Source organism: Typopeltis vanoorti, chromosome 11, assembly GCF_054136105.1.
Source record: "Typopeltis vanoorti isolate ZY-2024b chromosome 11, IOZ_Tvanoo_1.0, whole genome shotgun sequence".
Lineage (NCBI taxonomy): Eukaryota > Metazoa > Arthropoda > Arachnida > Uropygi > Thelyphonidae > Typopeltis > Typopeltis vanoorti.
The window spans coordinates 59,469,495-59,493,696 of record NC_143559.1 but is presented as its reverse complement, the minus strand read 5'-3'; the positions used below and the strand labels follow the sequence as shown (position 1 = coordinate 59,493,696).

The 24,202-nt window shown below is 35.8% G+C and overlaps 1 protein-coding gene across 1 annotated transcript in view; it reads left to right on the top strand.

The window, feature by feature from the left end:
* Window positions 1-24,202, top strand: part of mRpS5 (mitochondrial ribosomal protein S5) — a 119,957-nt gene that overhangs the window by 3,569 nt on the left and 92,186 nt on the right. Inside the window, exon 2 of the mRNA XM_090399991.1 lies at window positions 15,740-15,844. Within this exon, the coding sequence (XP_090256117.1) occupies window positions 15,740-15,844 (105 nt within the window). The remainder of the gene's footprint in view (window positions 1-15,739; window positions 15,845-24,202) is intronic.

Sequence of the window (24,202 nt, the reverse complement as noted above, 5' to 3'; positions counted from 1 at the left end):
AAACTAAAGCCACTTCTGGTCTACCACTCAGAAAATCCTCAGTGCTTTGGGAAGAAAATCATCAAGTCCAAACTGCCAGTGATGTGGAAATCTAATGCAAAAGCCTGGGTAGACCAACAAGTTTTCAAAGATTGGATTTTTGAGTTGTTTGCCTCAAGCATGAAGAAGCTCCTCACTGACAACAATTTGCCTTTGAAAGCACTGCTGATCCTTGACAATGCTAGTGCCCACCCTCAAGACTTAGAGGACATTCTTGAAATTGACTTTGACTTCATCAAAGTCCAGTTCTTGCATCTAAACACGTCACTGATCCAACCCATGGATCATGAAGTGATTGCATGTTTTAAAAAACTTTACATCAAGTCTTTGTTCTCATGACTTTTTAGTGTGACTCACTCTTCTGACAAGACACTGATGGACTTCTGGAAAACCGAGTTCAATGTTCTCCACTCCATTTCCTTTATTAAAACTGCCTGGGATGGAGTGACACAGAGAACCCTTCATGTATTGTGGAAGAAACTTGTTCCTAATTTTTTTCAAGATGACAACAGTGCAGACCAAGCAGCTGCCGCCATGCGAGAGATCATTTCGACGGTGGAGAATCTCGACATACAAGAGGTTGATGAGGCTGATGTAAAAGAGCTTGTGGAGGATCATGATGATGAACTGACCATGGAAGAACTCAGAGCACTCAGCATACAGCAAACAAAGGAGAGACAAAGAGGAATTTCACCTGAAGAAGAGGATGGCAGAGAAAAAGGGCCGATACCAACAACTGCCATTAAAGAAGTTTTATTCCACTGGGAGAAGGTGCAGTCTGTTTATTTGGAATGGCACCCCAACACTGCCGATGTGTGTAGAATGACAGATTTGTTCAACAACACCATCATGCATCACTTAAAAACCATCTTGAAAAAGAGAGAGACAGTCCACCCTTGATCAATTCCTCTTCTCTGTTCAAGCAAAGAGATGAGAAGAGGTAGAACATGATAAAGAAAGACTTCCTTCCAACATCTAAGGCTCAATAGATTGTGTATATTTTGTACACAATAGGCAATTTTGTAATTTAGTGTGTTATACAATAGTAAAATACGTAAAGTGAATAGTATGGTGTATTTCTCTTCCAATTCCCCGTTGGGGGGGGTCCAACAATGAATTAATCTATTTTCCAATGACATATATGGGAAATACTGTCCCACAATTCGACAGTTTCGCAATTCGACATTAGTTCTGCGATGGATTAATGTCGAATTGCGACGCACCACTGTATCCAAGTTATTAAGGTTTAGTGATGTCTTTCTGGCAAAATATCAGAGGATATATGCAATTTACTGTTCTTTGTATTTTGAGAGGCAATTTGGTGTTCTTGTCTATATAAGAGTTGAAGGACTATTACTAGGTCATTTATCTTTGGATGATGTTATAGTGATGCTATTTGGAAATGCTGACAGGCAGAAATTAATGTTCCATAATCTTCGTAAGGGACAACTGCCATTTGAGTAGGCAACGATTTATGCATTTGGTCATCATCAGAAAGATAGGTTTGTACTTCCAGTTGGTACACTTGTAACATAGTACCAAACCATAAGACTGACCACCTAACATCATTCTGCTCCAACTTTTGTAGAGAAGTCCCTCCACTATACCACAACATCTTCTCAGATTTTTTTCAACGTAATTACTATTAGTGAGATTGTCTCTTAGTAACTTCAGTGTTCATAGATGTGTGCTGTAGTGTGTGCTGAGTGCAAGGCTAGAAATTTTGACTTGAGCCACTTGAGATATGTAGAATCTTTAACTGGAACTACTGTGATACACTTGTTGGAAATCAAGCATGGTTAATGCTTAATTTCCAACAATGGTTAATGGTCTCATTCCAGCAAGGATTCTTAAAAACAAGTGTTTGGATTGGGAAAGCAACCACAATACTACTTCATTAGACACCATTGTATTGCCAAAGACATGGTATTGATAATGACTAGTTGAAGGCTTTCCTGTTGAAAAGAAAAGAGACAAAGTAATTGGCTCAGTTACCAAGAGAAGAGCTAACATTTACAGTATATTTGGAATGAGAGCTGGTTAAGAAAGGGTCCAGTTTGTTAGCAGGATGATGATAATTATTATTCTGGTGGAGTAAAGGAAAAAAAAAATGCTAAGTTATGGTTGACAGCAAATATTTTAGCATTTTTTCCATTCTAATCATTGGAGTTAGAGAAGGAAGCTAGTTCGAGTGTAAACATTGAAGTCACTAAGGGACATAATCTCACTTATAGTAATTAGGTTGCAGTAAGATCTGAGGCAGATGTTGTGGTATAGTTGAAAGTCTTCTCTACAAACGAGAGTAGAAGAATGATGTCAGGTGGTCAGCCTTATAGTTTAGTACTGTAATTCAAGTGTACCAACTGGAAGTACAAACCTGTCTATTTGTGATGCTAATACTGACCATGTCTTATAAAGTACCTCTTTTTTTTGTATATCTAATTTAGGTTTGAGTCCTAAAATTCCACTGATGTTTGGTTTGAAATTTTTTGAGGAGAATCCTTTACAATACAGTATTTACTATTTAATGCAATATATTGAAATTTATTAGAAAATAAATTAACTTTTTTAATTAATTTTTTTAAATTTGGGTTTAAAATCAAGATGGAAATCACAATGGTTATGTACACAAAGTTAGTATACAATACAATACAAATTATATAAGGAAATATAAATTAAAAAATAAAGAAAAAAGTAAACTTTACCTGTTTAAGACAGATTCTGAGTCAGAATACTTTCCATTATTTTCGTTTTATTTATTATTATTTTATTTTTTGGGATACTTTTGTGTTAAATCAAGATACATGCATATATACCAGGTGATCCGAAAAAGTAAAAATTCAGTAATTCGAAAAGTATAGAGAGTAGCACAATGCGGTTTTCAGAAATGCACAGAAAGACATGGGATTTTTTTAATAACAAAAAATTTTGTCAGAATAGTTACATTTGCCACTGACAGGTGGCGCTTCAGTTATGTCAGTAGTTTGTACATTGCTGCAGCACAGTTCGCAACGTAGCTAGGATTACAAATGTTCAATGTGACGGCCGTCAGATGTGGCACAGCATCGAAGAAAGTTTCAGCTGTAATTCCTGCCACATGATGGCAAATAGCTTCTTTCAACATGGCCAATGACGTCGGCCGACCTCTGTACACCTGTGACTTCAAGTAGCCCCATAACTAAAAGTCACAAGGTGTAAGGTCTGGAGACCTTGGTGGCCATTCGTGCGGGAAAGAGCGACTGAGGATACAGTCATTGCCAAATGTCGATCGCAACAGGTGCTGGACAGGACCTGTGATGTGCAGAGGCGCTCCATCCTGCATGAATGTTACACTATGGAGCACTTGCCTCTTTTGCAAGGAGGGAATGATGCTGTCTCTTAAAAAGCACTGCATAATGCTCAAGTGTGACAGAAACAGTTTGAAATGTACCGCTGTGGACTTCCTCAAAGAAAAAGGGGCCTATAATGAATGCCGCAGTGAACCCACACAAGTTGTCACCTTTGGCTGATGCAAAGGGGTTTCCACAATTTCCAGATCTGTTTAAATATTGACAGGCAGCAGCTCCGGGAATGCTACAGCGCCACTTCGGTGACAAATGTAACGATTCTGGAAATAAAATTTTTCATTATTAAAAAAAATCCCATGTCTTTCTGTGCATTTCGGTGAAAAGCACATCATGTTACTGTCTATACTTTTCAAATTATTGAATTTCTACTTTTTCTGTTATTTTTGGATCACCCTGTACGTATTTATTATTATTATCACACGGGGACCTCCATGGAGCCAAAGACTCATCATGGGAGGGTAAAACTATCCACACAATCTATCATACATCTCCTTGAACCCATTGACAGACAAAGCACTCACAACTGACTCTGGCAACTCATTCCACTCATTCACAACTGCAAGCAAAAAATCTAGTGCTCGCACCCCTGCACGTTTCCACGTGTAGGGGTGTGAGGACTACACCTTTATTCAACTTCCAAGGACTTCTAACTTCCCTTGTTCTGACTCCTCTAGCCAGGGGAAGATGCAGGGGAGGTGTTGAAACATTTCCCCTGCATCAGTCCTTTAAACCCTTTAAGTAACTTAAATGTTTCTATCATATCCCCTCTTTTTCTCTTATCAACCAACTTCTGCAATTCAATCTGCAATCTATCCTCATAGAGAACATTCCACAGACCACTCACCATCTTGGTCACTCACCTCTGAATCTTCTCAACTACTTCCTCATCCCCCAAAAAACCAAGGCGACTAGATCTGAGCACAGCAATCCAGGTGGACATGCCAAGGCCTTATAAAGAGGAATAACAACTTCCATATCTCTACTTGTTAATGTGTTCTTCAATAGCCAAGCAATCTTGTGGACTACCTTAGCAATATGTCCTCTAAACTTTAATTCTCTCTCTACCACCACCCCTAAATCTTTAGATTAATCTATTTTTTATAGAGAGCCTGTGTAGCTCAGTGGATGTGGCGTTTGCATACCACCGCACTAGGCCGCACGAAGGAAGTCTTGGTTTCGAGTCTAGTCGGCGACTAGAGGAAATTTTTCTAAGCCTTTTTTCGACCGGTTCCCGAGTTAGTCGATCTCTGGCACGGGCAAGCAGGTTTTTCCTCCCGGAAACTCGGGTTTTTCGTCCTGTAAACTCAAGAAAATCGACCGTAGAACCCACATTATTTCAGACATTAAATATATTGTGTTAGGGTTAGAGACCACGAGATGGCGGCACATTTGAGCCGTCTCTCTTCACTGCGTACCGCTTAATTAGTGATAGCCTTGGGCCATCTGTCTCTGATTGGGTACCAGTGGAGATTGAACTGCCCACTCAGTCTCCAAAAGTTAGATAGGGCTAAATGGCCTCGCCTACTCCCGTATATAAGGGAATAAAAAGGCGTTAGCTGATTTTTTTTTTTTTTTTTTTTTTTTATTTTTTATAGCACAGTTCCATCAATGTAGTATATAGCTTATAATCTATTTATCTCAAAGTGCATAACTTTACATTTCTCAACATTAAACTGATACCTATTATCTTTTGCCCATACTGACAGTCTATTTAAATCATCCTGCAAGTTCTCCACATTACCTTGATTACTATTACTCTACCTAATTTCACATTATCAGCAAACAACTGAATATTTCCTTTCAGGTTATTTCCTATATCATTTATGTACAAATTAAACAGTAGTGGTCTCAGCACCTTGCAGCCCACCACTACTCACCTGTTTTTTGCCTTGATTCTGTCCCTCCATATACCGATTTTTGATATCTGTCCAACAGCCACCATTATATCCACATAACCAGTGTCATCTCCATTTGTTCTAATTTGCATAACAAAGTTCCATATAATATTCTGTCAAATGCATCTCTAAAATCCAGCAGAATCATCATGTAGCTATTTCCTTTATTCACCTCTGCTGTTTCTCTATTATAAAAAGTCAATAAATTACTAAAGCAAGACCTACCCTTCACAAAGCTATGTTGTCCCTCATAGAGTATCATATTCTTATCAACCCATTCTTGAATTTCCTTATTGACTAATTTTTCCACTACTTTTACCACCATGCCTGATACTGATTGGTCTATAATTTGCTACCGCAATCTTAGAACTTTCCTTATGCAAGGAAATTATTTTATCCTCTTTTCACTCCCTTGGAACTCTACCAGAACTGAGACTTATGAGGGTGGTCTAAAACATTCTCAGCCTAACAATGAAAAAACGAATTTATAATTTCAAAATTATGTTGAAAAATAAAAACATAATATCAATTAAGACCAATACATTTATTCCAGCAATGTTCCAGTGCCATTATCCCATCCCTGTACTGGTTCTCAGTAAGATCTGCAAAATACCCCTCTACAGCTGCAATCATCTCTTGATTCGAAGAAAAATGCTGACCAGCGAGAAAGAGTTTTAGTTTTGGAAAGAGATAGAAGTCAGAAGGAGCCAAATCTGGGGAAATCGGGTGGATGTTCCCACAATTCATAGTGCAGATCCCTTAATTTTCCCATTGTACTGATGAAAAATTATTTTTTCTTCTGCAAACCGGGTCTTTTCTCATGAATTTTTTTGTCTAGTCTGGTTAAAAGATCAGAATAATATTCCCTGGTTATTGTTTTACCCTTTTTAAGATAATTAATGAAGAAAATGCCTTTATTTCCCAAAACACCAATGCCATGACCTTTCCTGCTGATGGAACCGATTTGTCTTCTTTGGCACTGAAAAACTGGCTTATGTCCACTGTTTTGACTGCTATTTGGATTCTGGTGTGTAATGGTGAATCCACGTCTCATCCATAGTAATAAATCGACGTGCAAGATCAGTTTTATTCTTGTTAAAACGCTCCAAACACTGTTCAGAGATTTTCATGCGAGTGCATTTTTGATTTGCTGTGAGCAAGCATGGCACCCATCTTGCGCAAAGCTTTTTCATATGCAATTCTTCATGCAAAATATATCCTATAAGTTCTTTTGAAATGCCTATAGTCTCAGTAATTTCAAGCACTTTGACTCGGCGGCGTTATGTCGTGGTTTTTCTTTAAATCTATGTTACTATTATCCCCTCTTGTGCCAACTAAGAATGAGATCTCCAGTCTATCTCTCTGAGGCCATCTCCTTTTCGAACTGACAAATTTGTTTGTTCCAGCTACGCCAGTCAGAGTCCTAGAACAGAAGAATTCTTGCTCAGAGAAATTTCCCAGAGTTCTAACAGCTATCTAAATTCGTTAAATATATATATCATCTGTAGAGATCTCAGTTTGTAGGTGATGGCCCTATCCTTTCTAATTATTCTTTACCTTCCCCTTATTCATAGGTTCAAACTTTTATGAGTGGTAAATTAGTCTCATGCTCAAGTAAAACCCAGGCTTACATACTAAAATATGTTTATTAAAGATCTAATGAGTTTACAATTAGGTTTAAACATATCAAAAGCTTATCACAATACCTATATTAAATCAACTGACAATCATAAATAACACTCTAGTTAATGAACATATAACTCATATCCTCTGGTCAATTAAAACACACTTAGCATGGGAAAATACAAGTTTACAATTTTAACTTCAAATGCCAACAGACCTCACCACATTAATTAGGTCTCACATAAGAACTTAAGTCCTCCGATTACCAGTCCAATGGAACCAACAAGTTACAATGCATATAAGTCATTCAAAAAGTTCTCTAGGCAATTGTCCATTTTTCTTCCAACTAGAAATTGATTCACTCTTTTCCTCTAGTGCTAATTGTTAATAAATAAGAAAATTCTGTACATTACCACCACTGCATGAGGTTACCGTGTCCCCTTTGTCTGTCCTTTACTGTTAAATACTTTACTGCTTCAGTGGGTTGCGCCCACATGGAGGTCCCTTCGCTCATCACGTACAACCATTTTCTGCACTCCTGGGGAACGCTCATCTCGCTGTTTACTATCGTCTGACTGCCCGTCTCCCTGGAGGACCTTTCTGTTGTCTCATTCCGGTAGCGCTTCTACCGATGGCCCGAGTCAGTGGAACCGTCATCTCACGTACAACTCGCCCGATACTCGGCAGTCAGCAATGGGGAGAAACTTGCTGTTCGATGCCGTAGAATTCCCTTCTGCTGGTCGGCATCATGGATCTGAATGAAAACAGGAACAGAAAAAACGGGGGCTCGAAACCCGCGTGAACCCGCATTTATTATCTCTTGTTGCACCCTCTTTTCGCTGCAGAAGTTTTCTCACGGCGCCTTCCTATGAAAGAATTAAACCAAGAACCAGTAATAGAAAAAATTAAAAAATATAAACATAAATGGATGGAACACGTTCAAAAAATGAAAACAGAAAGATTACCAAATCAAGCCTTAAAGTACAAGCCATTAGGAAAAAGAAAACCAGGACGTCCTCTAAAACGATTCAACGATGACCGCAACAGGCCATGCTAGGCCTAAATCCTTGATACACATGATGATGCCTTCCTATTGGTCCTTAAGTTGTTTAGTCACAACTCTTCTCCTCAAGAGCACTCTTTTCGAGGAATGCGAGTTCAATTCTTTTTCCACGAATACCTTCGCTTCAGGCGTTACGCTTATCGTGGGTAACTCACATGCAACCTTTGGGCTTTTGTTTGCATTGACATACATTTTGCATAGAGTATTTTTTTCTTACTAGTGTTTTCAAACGACAATATTTCTATCTAGACAGGCAAATTCCTCCTTTTTTTTTGTACTTCTACTTCATTTTAAGGTAATTCAATTATGTTCTCTATTAACAATTTGTTTCTTTACTAACAGTACAAGTATTTCTTGGTTATTATTGTATTCTTGTTAAATCTTGAATGAATGATCCTTTTGATGAAAAGGTCCTTATTCAAGAACTAACACTGGTCATTCAATATCATATTGTACACTTGATCAATGATTTCTGACGTTGTTACACTTTTTGGACGTCTTTCACATTGATCGTCTTCAAGGCTTGAACGGCCATGTTTAAACTTGGCAGCCCATTTCTTAATAGTCAAAAACGAAGGAGAAGAGTGCCCATAAACTTTTATGAACTTTGAATGAATTTCTTTTGGCGTTAAACCCTCTTTTACAAAGAATTTTATAACCACATGAAATTCAATTTTATCCATTTCAAGGGATACAGACAACACTTTTGCTTCAGACAGTTGTATAAAACAAACTACTTGATAGAATGACATGCAATTTCACATGGATGTTTATGACATATGTACCAATATAGGGAAAAAACTCTCTTGCTGATAGTGTTGCCATCTATGGTCAAGGCCGAGAACTTTTCGGACCACCTCGTAAATTAATGAGCCTAGTCAGAGGCATTGCCTGTCCCCTTGCACATTCTTGCAAAACCCAAGCTGATATCCCATCTAATTCTACAGCTGTGTTTACATTGAGATTCTGCAACATCATAAGAATCTCCAATTTATCCACCTCTGTTCCCACATTAGTATATGTCACATAGGTTAAAACAGAAACTTCACTTGGATGATATACTCTTGCAAAGTGATCACTCGATAACTCAGTTATATTATCTGCTGTCACCTCATGACATCATCACTCATTAAGGTTAATCTTCCATGGTCATTCTTGTCACATGACAAAATAACTCTTTGAGATTTCCTTTGACCTGCTTGACTAGATTCTCGTAATCTGATTTTTGCTTTCCTTACCACGGTGGTTACCATTCTTGCCTGAGCCTTGTACCAGTCATGAGTTTGCTGGTCGCCTTTCTCCTTATATACCCTCTACTTCATTTTCTTCTTCTGTTGCTCACGTTTAATGATATTACATCCATCTAACTCCTACCTGATTAGTGACCTCCATCATATGCTGCCTCAAGTAATTATCTCTCAGGAGGTGTATAAATTCCTTTTCCTTCCTGCCGTGTGATCTTTCTATATCTTCACAGTCGAAGTCCCTGATAATCACTTGACCTGTACTCATACTATATGAGTACACTTGACCTGTACTCATAATTTGCTGATGCATGTCTTCCAGATCATCTGTGCAATTCCCTGGCCTATATAACAACCAACTGTATATTTTTTTACTAGCCTTGATCTCACATGAAACTGCTTCAAATGAACAGCCACTCTCCCACCTATCTCCTATTCTTTTTTGGCCGCAATTCATCTATCATCAGCAGTACCCATCCCATATCCATTTTCCCTGAAAATACTAAACTCTTCACATTCTATCCTGTGATATATAGATTATCTGATATAGATTATATCATCATCAGATTCCTGATATGTACTTTCAAGGGATGTAAGGATGCTTTGTTAATACTACAAGAAAAGGTTACATTATTATTAACTTCCTCTTGACAACTTTTGTCCAAATTATTCATATTTATCAGGACTCCAGTATTGTCAGATCTTATATTTAGTTCTTCTGGAACACTTCCAACTGCATCATTCTACCTAGATCTTGGTCTTCCTCTGAATTTTATTCTGCTATCCTTCAATCAAAAGCATGCTTTGCTAATATTTCCTCTTGCAATCTGTTTAAGTGAACATGCCACCTGAGATTAGCTCTGCTCAAACATTCTTGAATGCTAACAATGTCAAATTTCTTAGTAATTATATTCATTTTTAATGCGATTCTGTCATTGATGCCATCTGTTTACTCTTCCAAATTTTTCTCACAGTTCTCATATGTATGATTCAACAGTGTCTCAGAAAAAATGATCCGTAGCATGACTCAGGGTTCTGTTCTTGGCTCCTCCTGTTTAACCTATTAATCACTTTTATGTGCATTGACTGAGGATCTTCAAATGTTTGCAAATGATGCAGAGTTAGGTAGAATTATCAGGAGTATTGCTGATATTAATTCTCTGCTGGAAGATTTGTATAGACTTTTAGCTTAGACAGATGAGTGGGATTGTAGTTTTAATATTGATAAATACAAGGTGTTACACTTTTGAATCCAGAGATATAAGACTACATGCTGTGTTGATGGAGCTGCACTACTTCAGGAAGGATGATATTTGGGATCTTGGGGTGATGGTAGATAATAGACTAAAAGTTTTGAGGCACATTGCAAGTGTTGCAAAGACTGTACATCATATTGCTGCTGTGATAAAAAGTACATTGACATATAGGGATAAGGTGGCAGTGATGCCTCTATATAAGAAGGCATTGATCTGACACACACAAACTATTGCACTCAGATTTGGTTGCCTGGCTTTCATTATGATGTTAACACTAGAGGTGGTGGTGGTGGGGGGGTCCAAAGACAAATAACCAAAGTGATATTAGGACTCTGCAGTGTTGGTTATGAAGAGCATTTGATGGAATGTGGATTACAGAATTTGGTGAACAGGAGGAAAGGAGGAGATATGATAGAGACCTTCGAGTTAGTTAAGGGATTCTACCAGATTAATACAGAATGAATTATAAAAAGAGCGGATATTAAGAACGAGGCCTTCCCTGGAAGTTGGATAAAATACGGTAAAGAAGGGTGTGATGAGTAGATTTTTTACGTGAAGAATTGTTGGTGAGCGTAATGCACTATCAGAGTGCATTGTGAATGCAGGGAGTGTAAATAACTTCAAGGTTTGTTATTGATAGTTGCTAGTTGAGTGGGCCTCCCACGATGAGTCTACTGACTCTAGATATTATTATTTCAGAGGAGTCTGTTGACTCCTCTGAAATAATAATAATATGTGTTCTCTAGTCTTTGGTCAACTGTTTTACCTCTAACCCAGCTCTCGCCTCTATAATATAAAATTGGTTTGACCACTGTCTTGCATGACTACCATGCAGCTAGTAGTGTTTTGATTAATGTCTCTCTTATTTCACATGAATTTGTTCAGTTGACTCCCTGGCATACCAGCTCTTCTCTATTTCCATATTTAATTTGCTGTCTTCACTAAAAGTTGTACTTAAATAGTGGCAACATTTTACTTCTCCATTTGTAGCTGATGTTTTCAGTCTTCCTGTCTATTTTTTCATAGTTTTTACTGCTGATTTTCATTCCAGATTTGTTACAGTAATTATTCAGTTAAGGTAAGGAATTTCAGGCTTTTACTGGATTTGTTTATTATTATTATTATTATTAGACACCTCCAGGGAATCCAAAGACTCATCGAGGGAGGGCACCTGCTATACAACTCTGTCCGCCACTCAATCCACCAACTGACCGCAACTACACCAATGCCATCTACCACCACTAGTATTTCCAAGGACAATCACAAACATCCATGCCCATGGCTTGATTCGAACCTGCAGCCTTTTGGCTAGAGAGCGGATACGCTGACCACTCGGCCAGCCAGGCTGGCCTTTAGGAATACATCATCATATAAATGAAGCAGAAAGTTGAGATTAACATCTCTAGTTTTGTTATTGGGTTTAATTACACTTTCCTTCATAATGTGATTCATATAAATTATGAATAACAGTGGAAATAGTGTATACTTGATTTTTTATCAAACCACCTTTCTCTACCTCCTTCAACTTTAACTGCTGCTGACTTCCAGTTTAAACATAGGCTGTGTATTACATTGTGTAATTTTGAACCATATAATATAGTATTTTGAACAGCTTTTCTCTTTGCAACTTACCATATGCCTCTTTCTCCAGATATGCAAAATGTATAGATTGTTATAATCTCATGATTGTCATAAATTAAAAATCTGACCCTTAGAGTCCCTCTATGGCCTGTCTACATCTTTGTGTTCTTCAAGTTTCTCTTTCACAATTTTTCTTAGTTTTTTCTCAAGTATGCTTGCATAAATCTTACCTGGAACATGCAGTAAAAAATTCTTCTGTAATTCTCACATTGTTTTATTTCTATTTTTATAGATGGGTACTGTGACAACTCTATTGCAATCATCTTGAGACTATACCTTCTGAATTATATGGTGTCACCACTATACAACTTTTACAGTTCCATATTTGAGAAATTCTTTTACATGTTGTCTACTCATTGTCACATTTCAGGATTTTGAGATTTTCTGCCTAGGTAATATGTACTCCTGATTGCATTCTTATTGAATATTTTCTACCACCATTCTATCACTGCTTATTTCAATTAAATTTTTCATAGTGATCACTCCAAACTACTAGAACATCTTCAGCTTTTATCATTACTCATTCCTTTACCCTTTCCTCCATTTCTATGCTTTTCATAACTCTGGAACATTTTTTTTTTCTTAAATTCTTATTTGAAGCTGATGATGTGGATAAGAGGCTGGTTGTTGGAGATATATCAGACAGTAGTTTATTCTAGAGCAGAGTCCTGTAGAAGGCCTTGACTAGTTTTGTGCCACAGGGCAATATACTTTGGCCACTGCTATGTAATTTGTACATTAATGTTCTGAGGTGAACTATTCAGTTTTTCAGATGATGCAAAATTAGATAGTCAATAAAGATGATGTTGATATTTTATAGGATGTTTTAAATAGACAGGCAGTATATATATGCAACAAAGGAGAACAGATATCAGTTTAATGTCACAAAGTGTGAGATTATGCATTTTGGAGAGAAAAGATTACCAATTGTGTACCATATTGATGGAACTATACTCCAGGAAATTGATGAATCCAGATATTTTTTTTCAGGGGGGGAGGGATTTTGATGGATATGGAGTTGAAATTTAGAAGGCAGGATTATTTGGTTATTAAAGAACACCTTGACATGCAGAGATTAGCAGGTTATTCCTCTTCTTTATAAGGCCCCATCTGGATTACTGCATACAGATCTGGTTGCGTAGGTTTGTTGGAGATGTGGACAAGGTGGAGTGGATTCAGAGACGAGTGACTGAGATGTTAGCATTTCTGAGGATGCTCCATAGGAGGAGAGATTGAAGATTTGTAGGTTATAGAGGCTGGTTGATCAGCAGGTGGGGGGGGGGTGCAGATATGATAGAGATGTATAAGATAAGATGCTTAGGGGGATTTATAGGATTAATGTGAGGAAATATTTCAGTATGTGAATAATGCAAGGAAAACTAGAGGCCATCCATGGAAATCGAGCAAGAGTGTGATTAGCAAGGGCAAGGTCTAGATTTTTTGCTTGGAAAGTGGTAAATGAATGCAATAGATTGCCAGTCATTTGTGTGTGCTTTGTCAGTGATTGTACAGGTATTGATAATTAATGTTTATGTAATGCATTTCCCACAATGACTACTAACCCCAATGGAGATGCCCATATGTAATTATTATTGTCTTTTCATGAATTGTGTTTAGGTGCTTTTATACATTGTTTTTTTTTCATTTTCTCTGTATTCTTGTTAAAACTTAAGACTTGTTTTCTTTTCAATAACTTCTTTTTATATTTCCTGAGTAGAAGTAAAATTCATGGAATTTTTTCCCCCTTTCAGACAGCTTCCACACGTCTCTCTGGCTGAATCAATATTTTCTTCAGAGTCTGCCACTGAGTCTGAAGTATTGTGTGCTCCTGATTACAAACTTTTTTCAAACTGTTTAATTTTTTTCTCCAATAATATTTGTATATTGGATTCTAAAGATCACCTATGAATGCTTCTTAACTTTCTGTTTTAAACTTCCTTACATATTTTCCTTTCAATTTAATATTCATTTTTTTGGCTCAAATCTAAATTATCACTTCATATTTCAAAATTTCTGTAGACTTACAAACCACAGTGTATATGCTTTTAACAATAACACGGTCAGTATGACTTTTCTTATTTCTCATATCCTCTTTCCATGTGAATTTGTGTATATCTTTGTTGGAACATGGTATTGGTGATTACTAGTCCATGCAATTAGTCCTGAACTAATTATTAGCAGGTACTTACTGTTATTAGTTTTGCTTTTTTCTCCAAATTTCTCAACAAATTTCTGTTTCTCGGGTATTAATTTCATACTCTGTTTAGATGTCCAGCAAGTACCAACTTTCCTTTTTTTTTATTTGTCAGCTTCTTTGTTTAATGATTTGAAAAATTCCTCTGCATCTGCTTAGATCAATCTTCTGCTAAGTCTTATGTTCATTTCTCTATTTTAATGTTTCACTTAAATGTAATCATGTGTTCAAGATTAGCTTTGTGCTTATTGTTGAATACTTCAACATCTATCCTTTTAGCCACCATCCATCTAGCCTATCCTTTTCCTGATTATTATTACCTGAATATAACATTTTATGGTTGCTCACCTGCGTTTGTCTTTGTCCAGGTAACACCAATTATGTCAATGTAGTATTTCTCTAATTCTTCTGTTGTTACTTTTTTTCTGTTGCTACTTTATGTTAATAGTGCCTATCATGAATCTTACTAATGTTGAGTTTTTCCAGTAACTGACTTTTCACTCTTCATCCTGGTTCCATGATAAGAACAGAGACACTCTAGTGGGCATGATATTTTACCTTTTTTGTACTATCTTCTGGTTTAAGCCAATACAGAAGTTGGTTGGCTAAACAACAAATTACCAACTTATCCTCATTCATTCATTATCCGTGTAGATATCTACTAAATATGTATGTGGATAATGAATGAGGGATGCTTACAAGGTCAGAACTGGCCATTACTCAGAAGTCCAGGTCAGTTCTCTGCATTCCTTAAAAGGCTACATGGAGGTCTCCTGCCCATTATCTAGCTTTGATGCTTAAGCAACTCCTATAGATTATGCATATGTATAGTATAAATTATCTAAGAAAATACACTTTTTTCCCTTTTTCTTTTTTTTTTTTTTTGGAAAAAAGCTTACACAAATAAACATTACCTGTTTGAGTTTGATTCATTGGAATCATTCATAACCCATCTAACCCCTTTTTTAAATACATCATTTCCGCATTAAAGAGGTCACAGAAAGCTATAATACAACATTGCTGTGCATGAGCAAGTGATTAGGGAGCATGGATGAAATTGCTAATATGGTCTTGAAGAGCTGGAGGATTCATATAGTTAGTTTCCTAAAAAGTATGGTAATAGATGTTTGGTGTCTTTTTAATTGATGGTCTAAGATAATAATCTGTTTAAATGAAACATTGTTTCATTTAAAACAATGGCAGAAATCTTGCAAAATGAAAGATTTGAAAAATCTTTCATTTTGCAAGATTTCTGCCATTGTTTTATACAAAGTTTTTTTTTACAACATTTTAGAAAAAAAAATCAGATTTGGAAACAGTATTTTGCATTTAAAAATTAAAGACTGTATAATTTAATATTTTTCCCCCCTTTTATTATCTAATTTGAGTGTACTTTCAGTATAAGTCTGTATTTACTTCCCCCCCCCCCTCTTTTAGGTGTGAATCGTGCTGCTTCTAAGTACACAAATATTTTTTCTGTTCTCTCATTTTCCAAAACTTTTAAAACTGACCAACGGTACAGCGGCAGTTTTTTCACAAGAGGTAAGTGCTTAAAACAATCTTCTTAGGAATAGGTAAAAATGTTTTGTAATCTTGTTATTGTTTTATTACTTTAATCCAGGAAATTGACAGTGTGTTGTTTGTGACTCATTATACTATATTAAGGAGCAATTCTACTTTCAGATTCTAAGATTAATGCAAATAGTTGCATTGTTTCTATACATCTGTGAATTTCATGTGGCTCTCTCTCTCCTTTTGCGATATTTCTTAATGTCATTAATCCTTAGACACATTAAGAAATTTCATAAAACTGGGCACATGATGCCCAGTTTTATGAAAATGGAGTGTCTGCCTCCATTTTGGTTAAAAACTGGAAATAAATACTGAAATAGATTAAATCTCATTAAGCCCACAACTGGCCATGACGTCTATAGACATCCAGCTAAATCTGGATACAATTCTACACCCATTGAACAGCATGGATATGAAGTGCAATTTGGTCTCACTATTTCATCCACCTTGGCCTGTAGGGAGGTTAATCAGATGTTTACAAATGAAAATGTAATTATTACACAATAGTTTTTAACATTAAAATTAAAAGGAAAAACATATAAAAAAAAAACACTTTAAAATATGCTTCCACCTTTGAAAAATGTTAATTATTTGTTCTATGATACTGGAATTCTAATATGTTGATTTTGAGTTAACATTTAGTATGTCATGTTCCTATTTAAACTGATGGGAATATGACATAGATCAACAATAGTTACATCTGCTCTGTAGATCATCCATGCTGCTTTAGTGATGACAGATTAGGAAATTAGGAAAGTAATTATAGTTAGTTTGAAACTGTACAGTTTCTAATTTAACAGTATTATAGGAGAGAATAAATTACTACTATTTGTGTTTTTTTTTTTTTTTTTGGTCAAATTTATTTTAAAACAAAGTTATACCAACTAATTTCACTAACTGTGGCTGCTGGCTTCATCAGGGTAAAAGATGTATAAAAATAGTAAGAACACTTAAATGCTAAAAACTGTTAACACTAAAACCATAAAATAAACCGAATACAATTGTATTTTTTATAAAAGCAGAAGAACGCGTACATCACACACATAGCACGTGTATGATCTGCTAGTTGTTGTGTAGGAACGATTTGTAGTTGGTGGCAAAATTCGGTTCTGGCATGTTGAAAGATCTAATAAGGGTCTTATAGATCTTGGGCAGAATCAGTCCTTGGTTTCTATTAAAGTTTTGTTCTGAGCGGAGAACCGTCGTGGCTTCTTTTATAATTCGGGAACGGAAGTCCTCCTGTAAGTAAAGCATTGAGCTTTTATCCCATTCTATAATGTGATTAGTCCTAGCAAAATGAAAGGTTAACCACGATTTGTCTTCTTTATTATTATTATTGATGTCTCCTATGTGCTCCTTCTTCCTGATTTCAAAATGTATTTTAGTGTTAACAATTTTTAGCATTTAAGTGTTCTTACTATTTTTATACATCTTTTACCCTGATGAAGCCAGCAGCCACAGTTCGTGAAACTAGTTGGTATAACTTTGTTTTAAAATAAATTTGACCAAAAAAAACCCCAAATAGTAGTCATTTATTCTCTCCTATAGTTCGTGTGGTCAAAAATAACAGTATTACCGTCATTAACAGTATTATATTTTTCATTTTGTTTATTAAGCACATCTATGCTAGTGGAATGCCCTTGGATCATAAATATTGTGTTCAAATTCAAAATGTGAGGAATATTTATGAAAGTCAGTACATTTGTTCTCTGACAAAGAGTGGACTTTGGTTTGACTACCTTATCATTACCAAAACCAGCTCTAATAAGAAGCCCAGCTATATATCTGATATATGAGGAAGGTGGAATATATTTATTATTCTATACTTTATATGATATTGCAAAATATAGGATAATCTTGTTTCATTTGTACTTATTATACTTAACATTAATCATAATAATGATGGCTTATTATTCAGTGGCATTCACCATTGAAATATTCTTACTTGGAATTCTAAGTTACTTTGAATCTAGCGTGGGTATAAATGCTAGTAAACAACTAAATTAAGATCAAAATCAACAAGGAGTGGACTGAAAATATGCAGAGAAAAAGAAAATATCAATTGCAGTTTCAGTAGTAAATTTAAAATAGCATTTTATCTACTTAGCTATGCTTTTTCAGATAAGAGGGTAAATTAAATTTGGAATAAATAATAGAATTATTTATAATAATAGAAAATAATAGGCTTTTGATAGATTACTGCATGATAAGTTGATAGTCAAACTAGAGGGGTGGGGGTTGGATATTAGATTAGTGCATTGGATTGGAGACTGGCTATCTGATAGGTATCAGCAAGTTGTGTATGGGAGAGCAATATCTCGGGAAAAGGAAAGTCACTAGTGGTTACCTCAGGGCAGGGCAATTACTGTTTAACTCGTATATTAATGATATTAGCGAAGATTTGGATGAAAATATTCAGTTGTTTGTAGATGATGCAAAGCTGGGACAAACAATGAAGAGTAGAGAAGATGTTGTGACCTTACAAGAACACTTGAATAAATTGAGTGATTGGGCATGGAAATGGGGATGCGAGTTCAATGTTGCAAAATGTGAGGTTTTAAAATTTGGAAAACAAAGATGGGATGCAGAATTTATGCTTGGTGGAGATATATTGTCAGAGGTGGAAGAAATAGATCTTAGGGTGATAGGGGATAAGGATCTGAAATTTAGTGGACACATTGCCAAAATTGTGAAGACAACACAAAGACTTCTGGGAATGATGCGAAGGACATTGACTTATAGAAATAGGGAAATTCTTGTTCCATTGTATAAGGCTTTGATTAGGCCACACATGGAATACTGTGCCCATTGGTCACCTGGTTTTCACAAGGACGAAGAGATGTTGGAAAGGGTCTAGAGGCGACTGACTAAGGTAGTTTTTCTGACCTCTGGAATGTTGAATATGAAAAATTGAAATGATGCAATTTACAGAGTCTAGTGGATAGGAGGAAGAGGGGGAGATATGATAGAGACCTACAAGTTAGTAAGGGGTTGTTGTAGGATCAGTGTTGGAGAGGATCTACAGAAAAATAGTGGGAGATCAGGGGAGAACCAGAGGTCATCCTTGGAAACTGTATAAAAAGGGTGTGTGCAGGGGAGTGAGAAGCAGGTTTTTTTGCATGCAGAGTTGTGAATGATTGGAATGCCTTGCCTGAGAGTGTGATGTCTGCAGAGAATTTGAGTGTGTTTAAAGCATGGTATGATGAGCTGTGTATGATAAAAGCACCTCCTAGATGAGTCTTTGACTCCATGGAGTCTTGGGATAATAATAATAAATTGTCTCTGTCCTTTGGTAGTGGATGGGTTACGTGCTAATGGTGTCTTTGTGAATCTCAGCAAATCTCGCAGGAGAGGCGAAAGGATGACAAAATGTAATCGAATATTTTAAGCGCCTCCGTAGCGCAATTGGAAGAACGACGGTATGTTGCACCCTTTGATTAGGAAAGGCCTAAGTTCGATTCTCGATGACAGGAGGAATCTCTATATGGACTTTTTCAATTGAAGGTGAGTTAGCCGATCTCATACGGAGGTAGCAGGGTTTTTCTCCCAGAAACTCGAGTTTTTCATCCCACATACAGACAAATTGGCCCTTTAGAAAACATGCAATTTACAGACAAAAATACTAACTGTGGTGGTGGTGGTTGTGGGCAGTAGATAGCGTTGATGTAGGTGATTGGTAGTAGAGGTTCGGTGTAGTAGTGGAGACATAGGGTTGTATAGTAGGTGTCCTCCCGTGATGAGTCTTTGGACTCCTTGGAGGTGTCACAAATAATAATAATAGAATTAGAAAGGCTGGCATGTTGAGAAACCATTCTAATAAATTTATTTGGAACAAGAGTGAATTAGCCAGAACACTAGAGTAATAGTATATAAAAATGGTTTTCAAGGTGATTTTAGCATATGAATCTAAGAGATAGGTGAGAAATAAAATGATTGAATCACAGTGTGGAGACCATTAATGAGCAATGAAAACAGATGGCAAAACTGCATTGAATATGGCAGAAAAAAAAAAATCTACTAATGTATATACAGCTAGAACGGCCTCCTCTGCTAAAGTAGGCGAGGCCGTTTTAGCCCTATCTAACTTTTGAGGACTTAGCAATTTAATCTCCACTGGTAGCCAGTCAAAGATCAGCCAGTGAAGAGATGGCTGACAAGTGCCATCATCTTGTTGTCCCTAATCCTAACACTGTATTTTTTTATTGTCTGAAATAATGTGGGTTCTATGGTTGATTTTTTGAGTTTATTTGCCCATGCCAGAGATTGACTAACTCGGGAAATGGTCGAAGAAAAGTTTACGAAAAGTTCCTCTAGTCATCTACTAGAATCAAACCTAGGTCTCTGTGGAGTATAAATGGCAATTCCACTGAGCAACATGGGCTCTACATTGAATGTGACATTATTATTCAAAAAAAAAAAAAAAAAAGTGCCAGCAGTGCTAATTAAAGTGGTATAATGTTGCTTAAACAGAACAAAATAAAAGATTAGCAAAACAGACATTTAAAGTTTGAAGCAAAAAGGCATGAAAAGGTTTGCAGTATGACTCTTTTCATTACAGATACAGATGTTGAATACTGATGTTTATCAGAAAAAGGAAAGCTGGCCATTGTTACTTTCCAAGCAACAGGCTATGGGTTTGAATCTCACTATAGGCAAAAATGTTTTTAAATGTCTTTACAGAAGACTCTGATACTTAAGTTTAATGTTTATTATTACACATAATGTTGTTTAAGGAAATTAACAATGTTGATGATATAATAATGAAAAAAAAATTATAATTTCCAATATTTTATTAAAGTTAAATTGACATCTTTGGGGAAATAATACTCTTGTATCAGCATGTGCATGTAGGCATTTCTTCAGTAATTCAGAAGAAATACACAGAGGCTTATAGTCCTAAAATTATGCTGTCTGTTGTAATCACTTAAGTATAAAGAGCTAATAAGTTTCATTTCGGCAATGAAAACATTATTTAAATTAAGGGGTTATTAAATCCCACATAGTTTTAAAACCGAATAAGAAACTCAAAGATTGGAATCAGAGAATTTCTTGCCGAATATAGTAAATAAACTATAAAGTATCGGCGACCACTGGCGTGAGCAAATGCAAGTGACCCTAGCACGTAGTGCAATACCGGAAGACTCGCAGCAAAGTCGGTAAATTCTGATCGCTATTCTTAGGTATTTTCCATAATGTAAAAACACATTTCCTAGGAAATGTATGCTGTTATTACATTATGGTAGGGAGGTCACTACCCAGACCGGTTTCAGCCTTTTTTGAGGCTTTGAGGTATTGCACTACGTGCTAGGGTCACTTGCATTTGCTCACGCCAGTGGTCGCCGATACTTTATAGTTTATTTACTATATTCGGCAAGAAATTCTCTGATTCCAATCTTTGAGTTTCTTATTCGGTTTTAAAACTATGTGGGATTTAATATCCCCTTAATTTAAATAATGTGTTGTAATCATTTGGTCAAGAGTTCTTGGACAGCAGGCTGATTGTCTGCAGAGAGGCAATTTGATTCAAAGTATCAGTTCAGGTTGGGATAGTTTGCGAAGAGAAGTTGATTCGCAGATAAACCTCTCAAATTTGCTCCAGTGGAGTAAGGTGACTTTTTCCATCTAATCCCAAAGTGGGTATCCAGGACATGGTCTGCTAAACCTGAGTGATCATAGGGGTGAAAACTGATGTAGTCTTAATGTTCTGCTATCCTAATGTTTGGTCCTGACTCTGCAACTGTAACTTTGCCTACTTGGCTAAACAGTCATGTCCCAGCATTAGGATATGGTAAATCTAGAGGATGCAGCTGTTCTTTATGAAAGCAGATAAGAGATACTAACTTGCTGTGTGTTTTGTAATTTTATGATATTGAGCACATTTTAGAGGTGCTCCAGATATATGGAACAGTGATTGATTTGTTGTAATCTATGTTTGGAGTGGAGGGGAGAAGGGTGTGTGGGTATGGAGTTCTATTATTTTTATTTGGTAGTGGGAGCGGTTAATCATTGGCTAAAAAGGTGATTTGTATGTGGTTAAGTTCAGTAGTGAGTGCAGCACTATCAGAACAAATCAATTTTTACCTGTGGATTAGGGTTTTTATAATGCCATCTTGTTGGCTTGCAGGAGGCGGGCTATTCATAGATGTATTTACCTGTGTGTGTGTGTGTGTGTGTGTGTGTGTGTGTGTGTGTGTGTGTGTGTGGAGGGGGTGGGGTTATAGGCTGTGAAGGACAAGAATCCACCCAGTTCTTATAACTGGAAGTTCTCTTGTTTCTAGGAAGAGAAGACTATTGTTACTTTCTATTTCCCTAGTGAATTGGATCATTGGATATTGACTGTTCAAATGAGAAAAAGGTGTTTAGGATGTCTGGGTCATATAATAGACATATTTCAAATTAGAGATAAAAGCTAATAGATCAATTTGGAAGAAAATTATTGATAGAAAATCTTGATTTATTTCTTATCAGCAGTGTGCTGCAAATCCTATAAATATATTAAAGGAAATAGGAAGTATCCTAAAAATTCTTTGGTATTTCAGGAAATGTTGATAATAAAGGATGTTTATTTTTCTGTTTGTCTGTCTTTCATACATACCCGTTATTCTGGAATAACAAATCAAAAATATCAGACTGAAATTATTTATTTTGGATACTTACTAAATGTTAAGTCATTTTAGCTTTGGTGTTTGGTTAGCAGTTGGATCGCTAGCTGCAAAATTTGACAAAATGATTTCTAAATAATACGAAATAGTAATTTATCATACTGGATGAATTTTGTTGAAATATGCTGTTCAGGATCTTTATTAAAAATTGTTGTTTTAACACTAAAATGTTTTTTTTTTTGTTGCAGAGTTTGATTACAAATAACAGGAGTAAAAAGTCTCTAGCACATAAGCTAAAACACTTCACATTCATTTGTTATGATAATGATTGGCATTGACATTCATTTTTGTAATGATTATTTTTGCAACTTGTGATTTTCTTGATTCATTTCTCTACTTCTTAATCTTATGATAATATGTGAGGAACATTTTAAAAGCTTTTCAAATGATGACCACACAATATAATTGTATGGTCATCATTTGTTGTAATTTCAAGACAAAAAAAAGAGAGAAAGATAAAAAATTCCTATTGTTTTGCTAAGAAATAAAACTTTTGAATGTATTACTTATTATATCATAATAAATGTATTGCTTTATTTATTTATTTTTTTTTTTTAAATTTTGAAAAGACCATCCTTGTATTAAAAATTCATAAACTAATGTTCAGCTGATTTCATTCATTTGATGTGATTACACAAACTAATTACCACACAATTATATATTTGATTTCAACCAGGGATGAATTTTCTGAGTTTGCTAGGTGTGTGGTGCTCATCCACCAAATAGCACTAATATCGATATTATATTTTTGCCTTTATTCCATTAACGACTCCCCTAATTGTTTCCTGGCTTCGCGTGATTCCTAAAATTAAACACAATATCCCAGTGCTTCATGAAGAGGACACTTTTCAACGTGTAAACATTGCATTACATTCGTTTAATAGCCCAGGTGTGCATTTAAAATACATACATACACCTTTTGACCCTTTGAAAAGATGTACAGATGGCACAGTGGGTCAAATTCTTGGCATTCTAGTAGTTTTCAATTGCTTAGAAGGCAAGGCCGGGTGAGCTCTGAGACAATAGCACCTAGAGGCTTTGATTGGTTATTATGTCAACCAATCCAATTGAATGTTGTCATGAGTTGCTGTTTTTGTTTTCTGAGTTTCATCTGTTTTGCATGTGTGAAATGGGAACTGACGTAGTTTTTATATATAATACAATATAATCAAGTTTTTAATATGTATAATTTTCGATAAATTTATAACTTTTTTGGCCATATTTACAATGGGAAACAGTATTGTAGTTGAAGGGAGTAAGCCTGGTCCTCCTCTTCCAAATTTTATACCTTTTGAGTAATTCAAATATAGCATTCTCTTTCATTATTATTTTCTAATATACAGTATCTTAAAACAAACACATTGTTCTCACTCTGAACAGGTTTACAATACAAACAAAGTCTATCATTCTCATCATGTATACATAATATTCATAAATATACAATTCAAGTATTACGATCATATTTTCTGTTGGTTTTTGCATTTATTTTTGGCTGATTATTTTGTTATAGACAAATAAAAATATTTTCCTTATATATGTTAAGTAATGTATATATAGTTCTCGGCCTCGACCATAGATGGCAACACTATTGGCAGGAGATTTTTTTTTCTAAGTTGGTACATCTGTCATAAGCATACATGTGAAATTGCAAGTCATTCTATCAAGT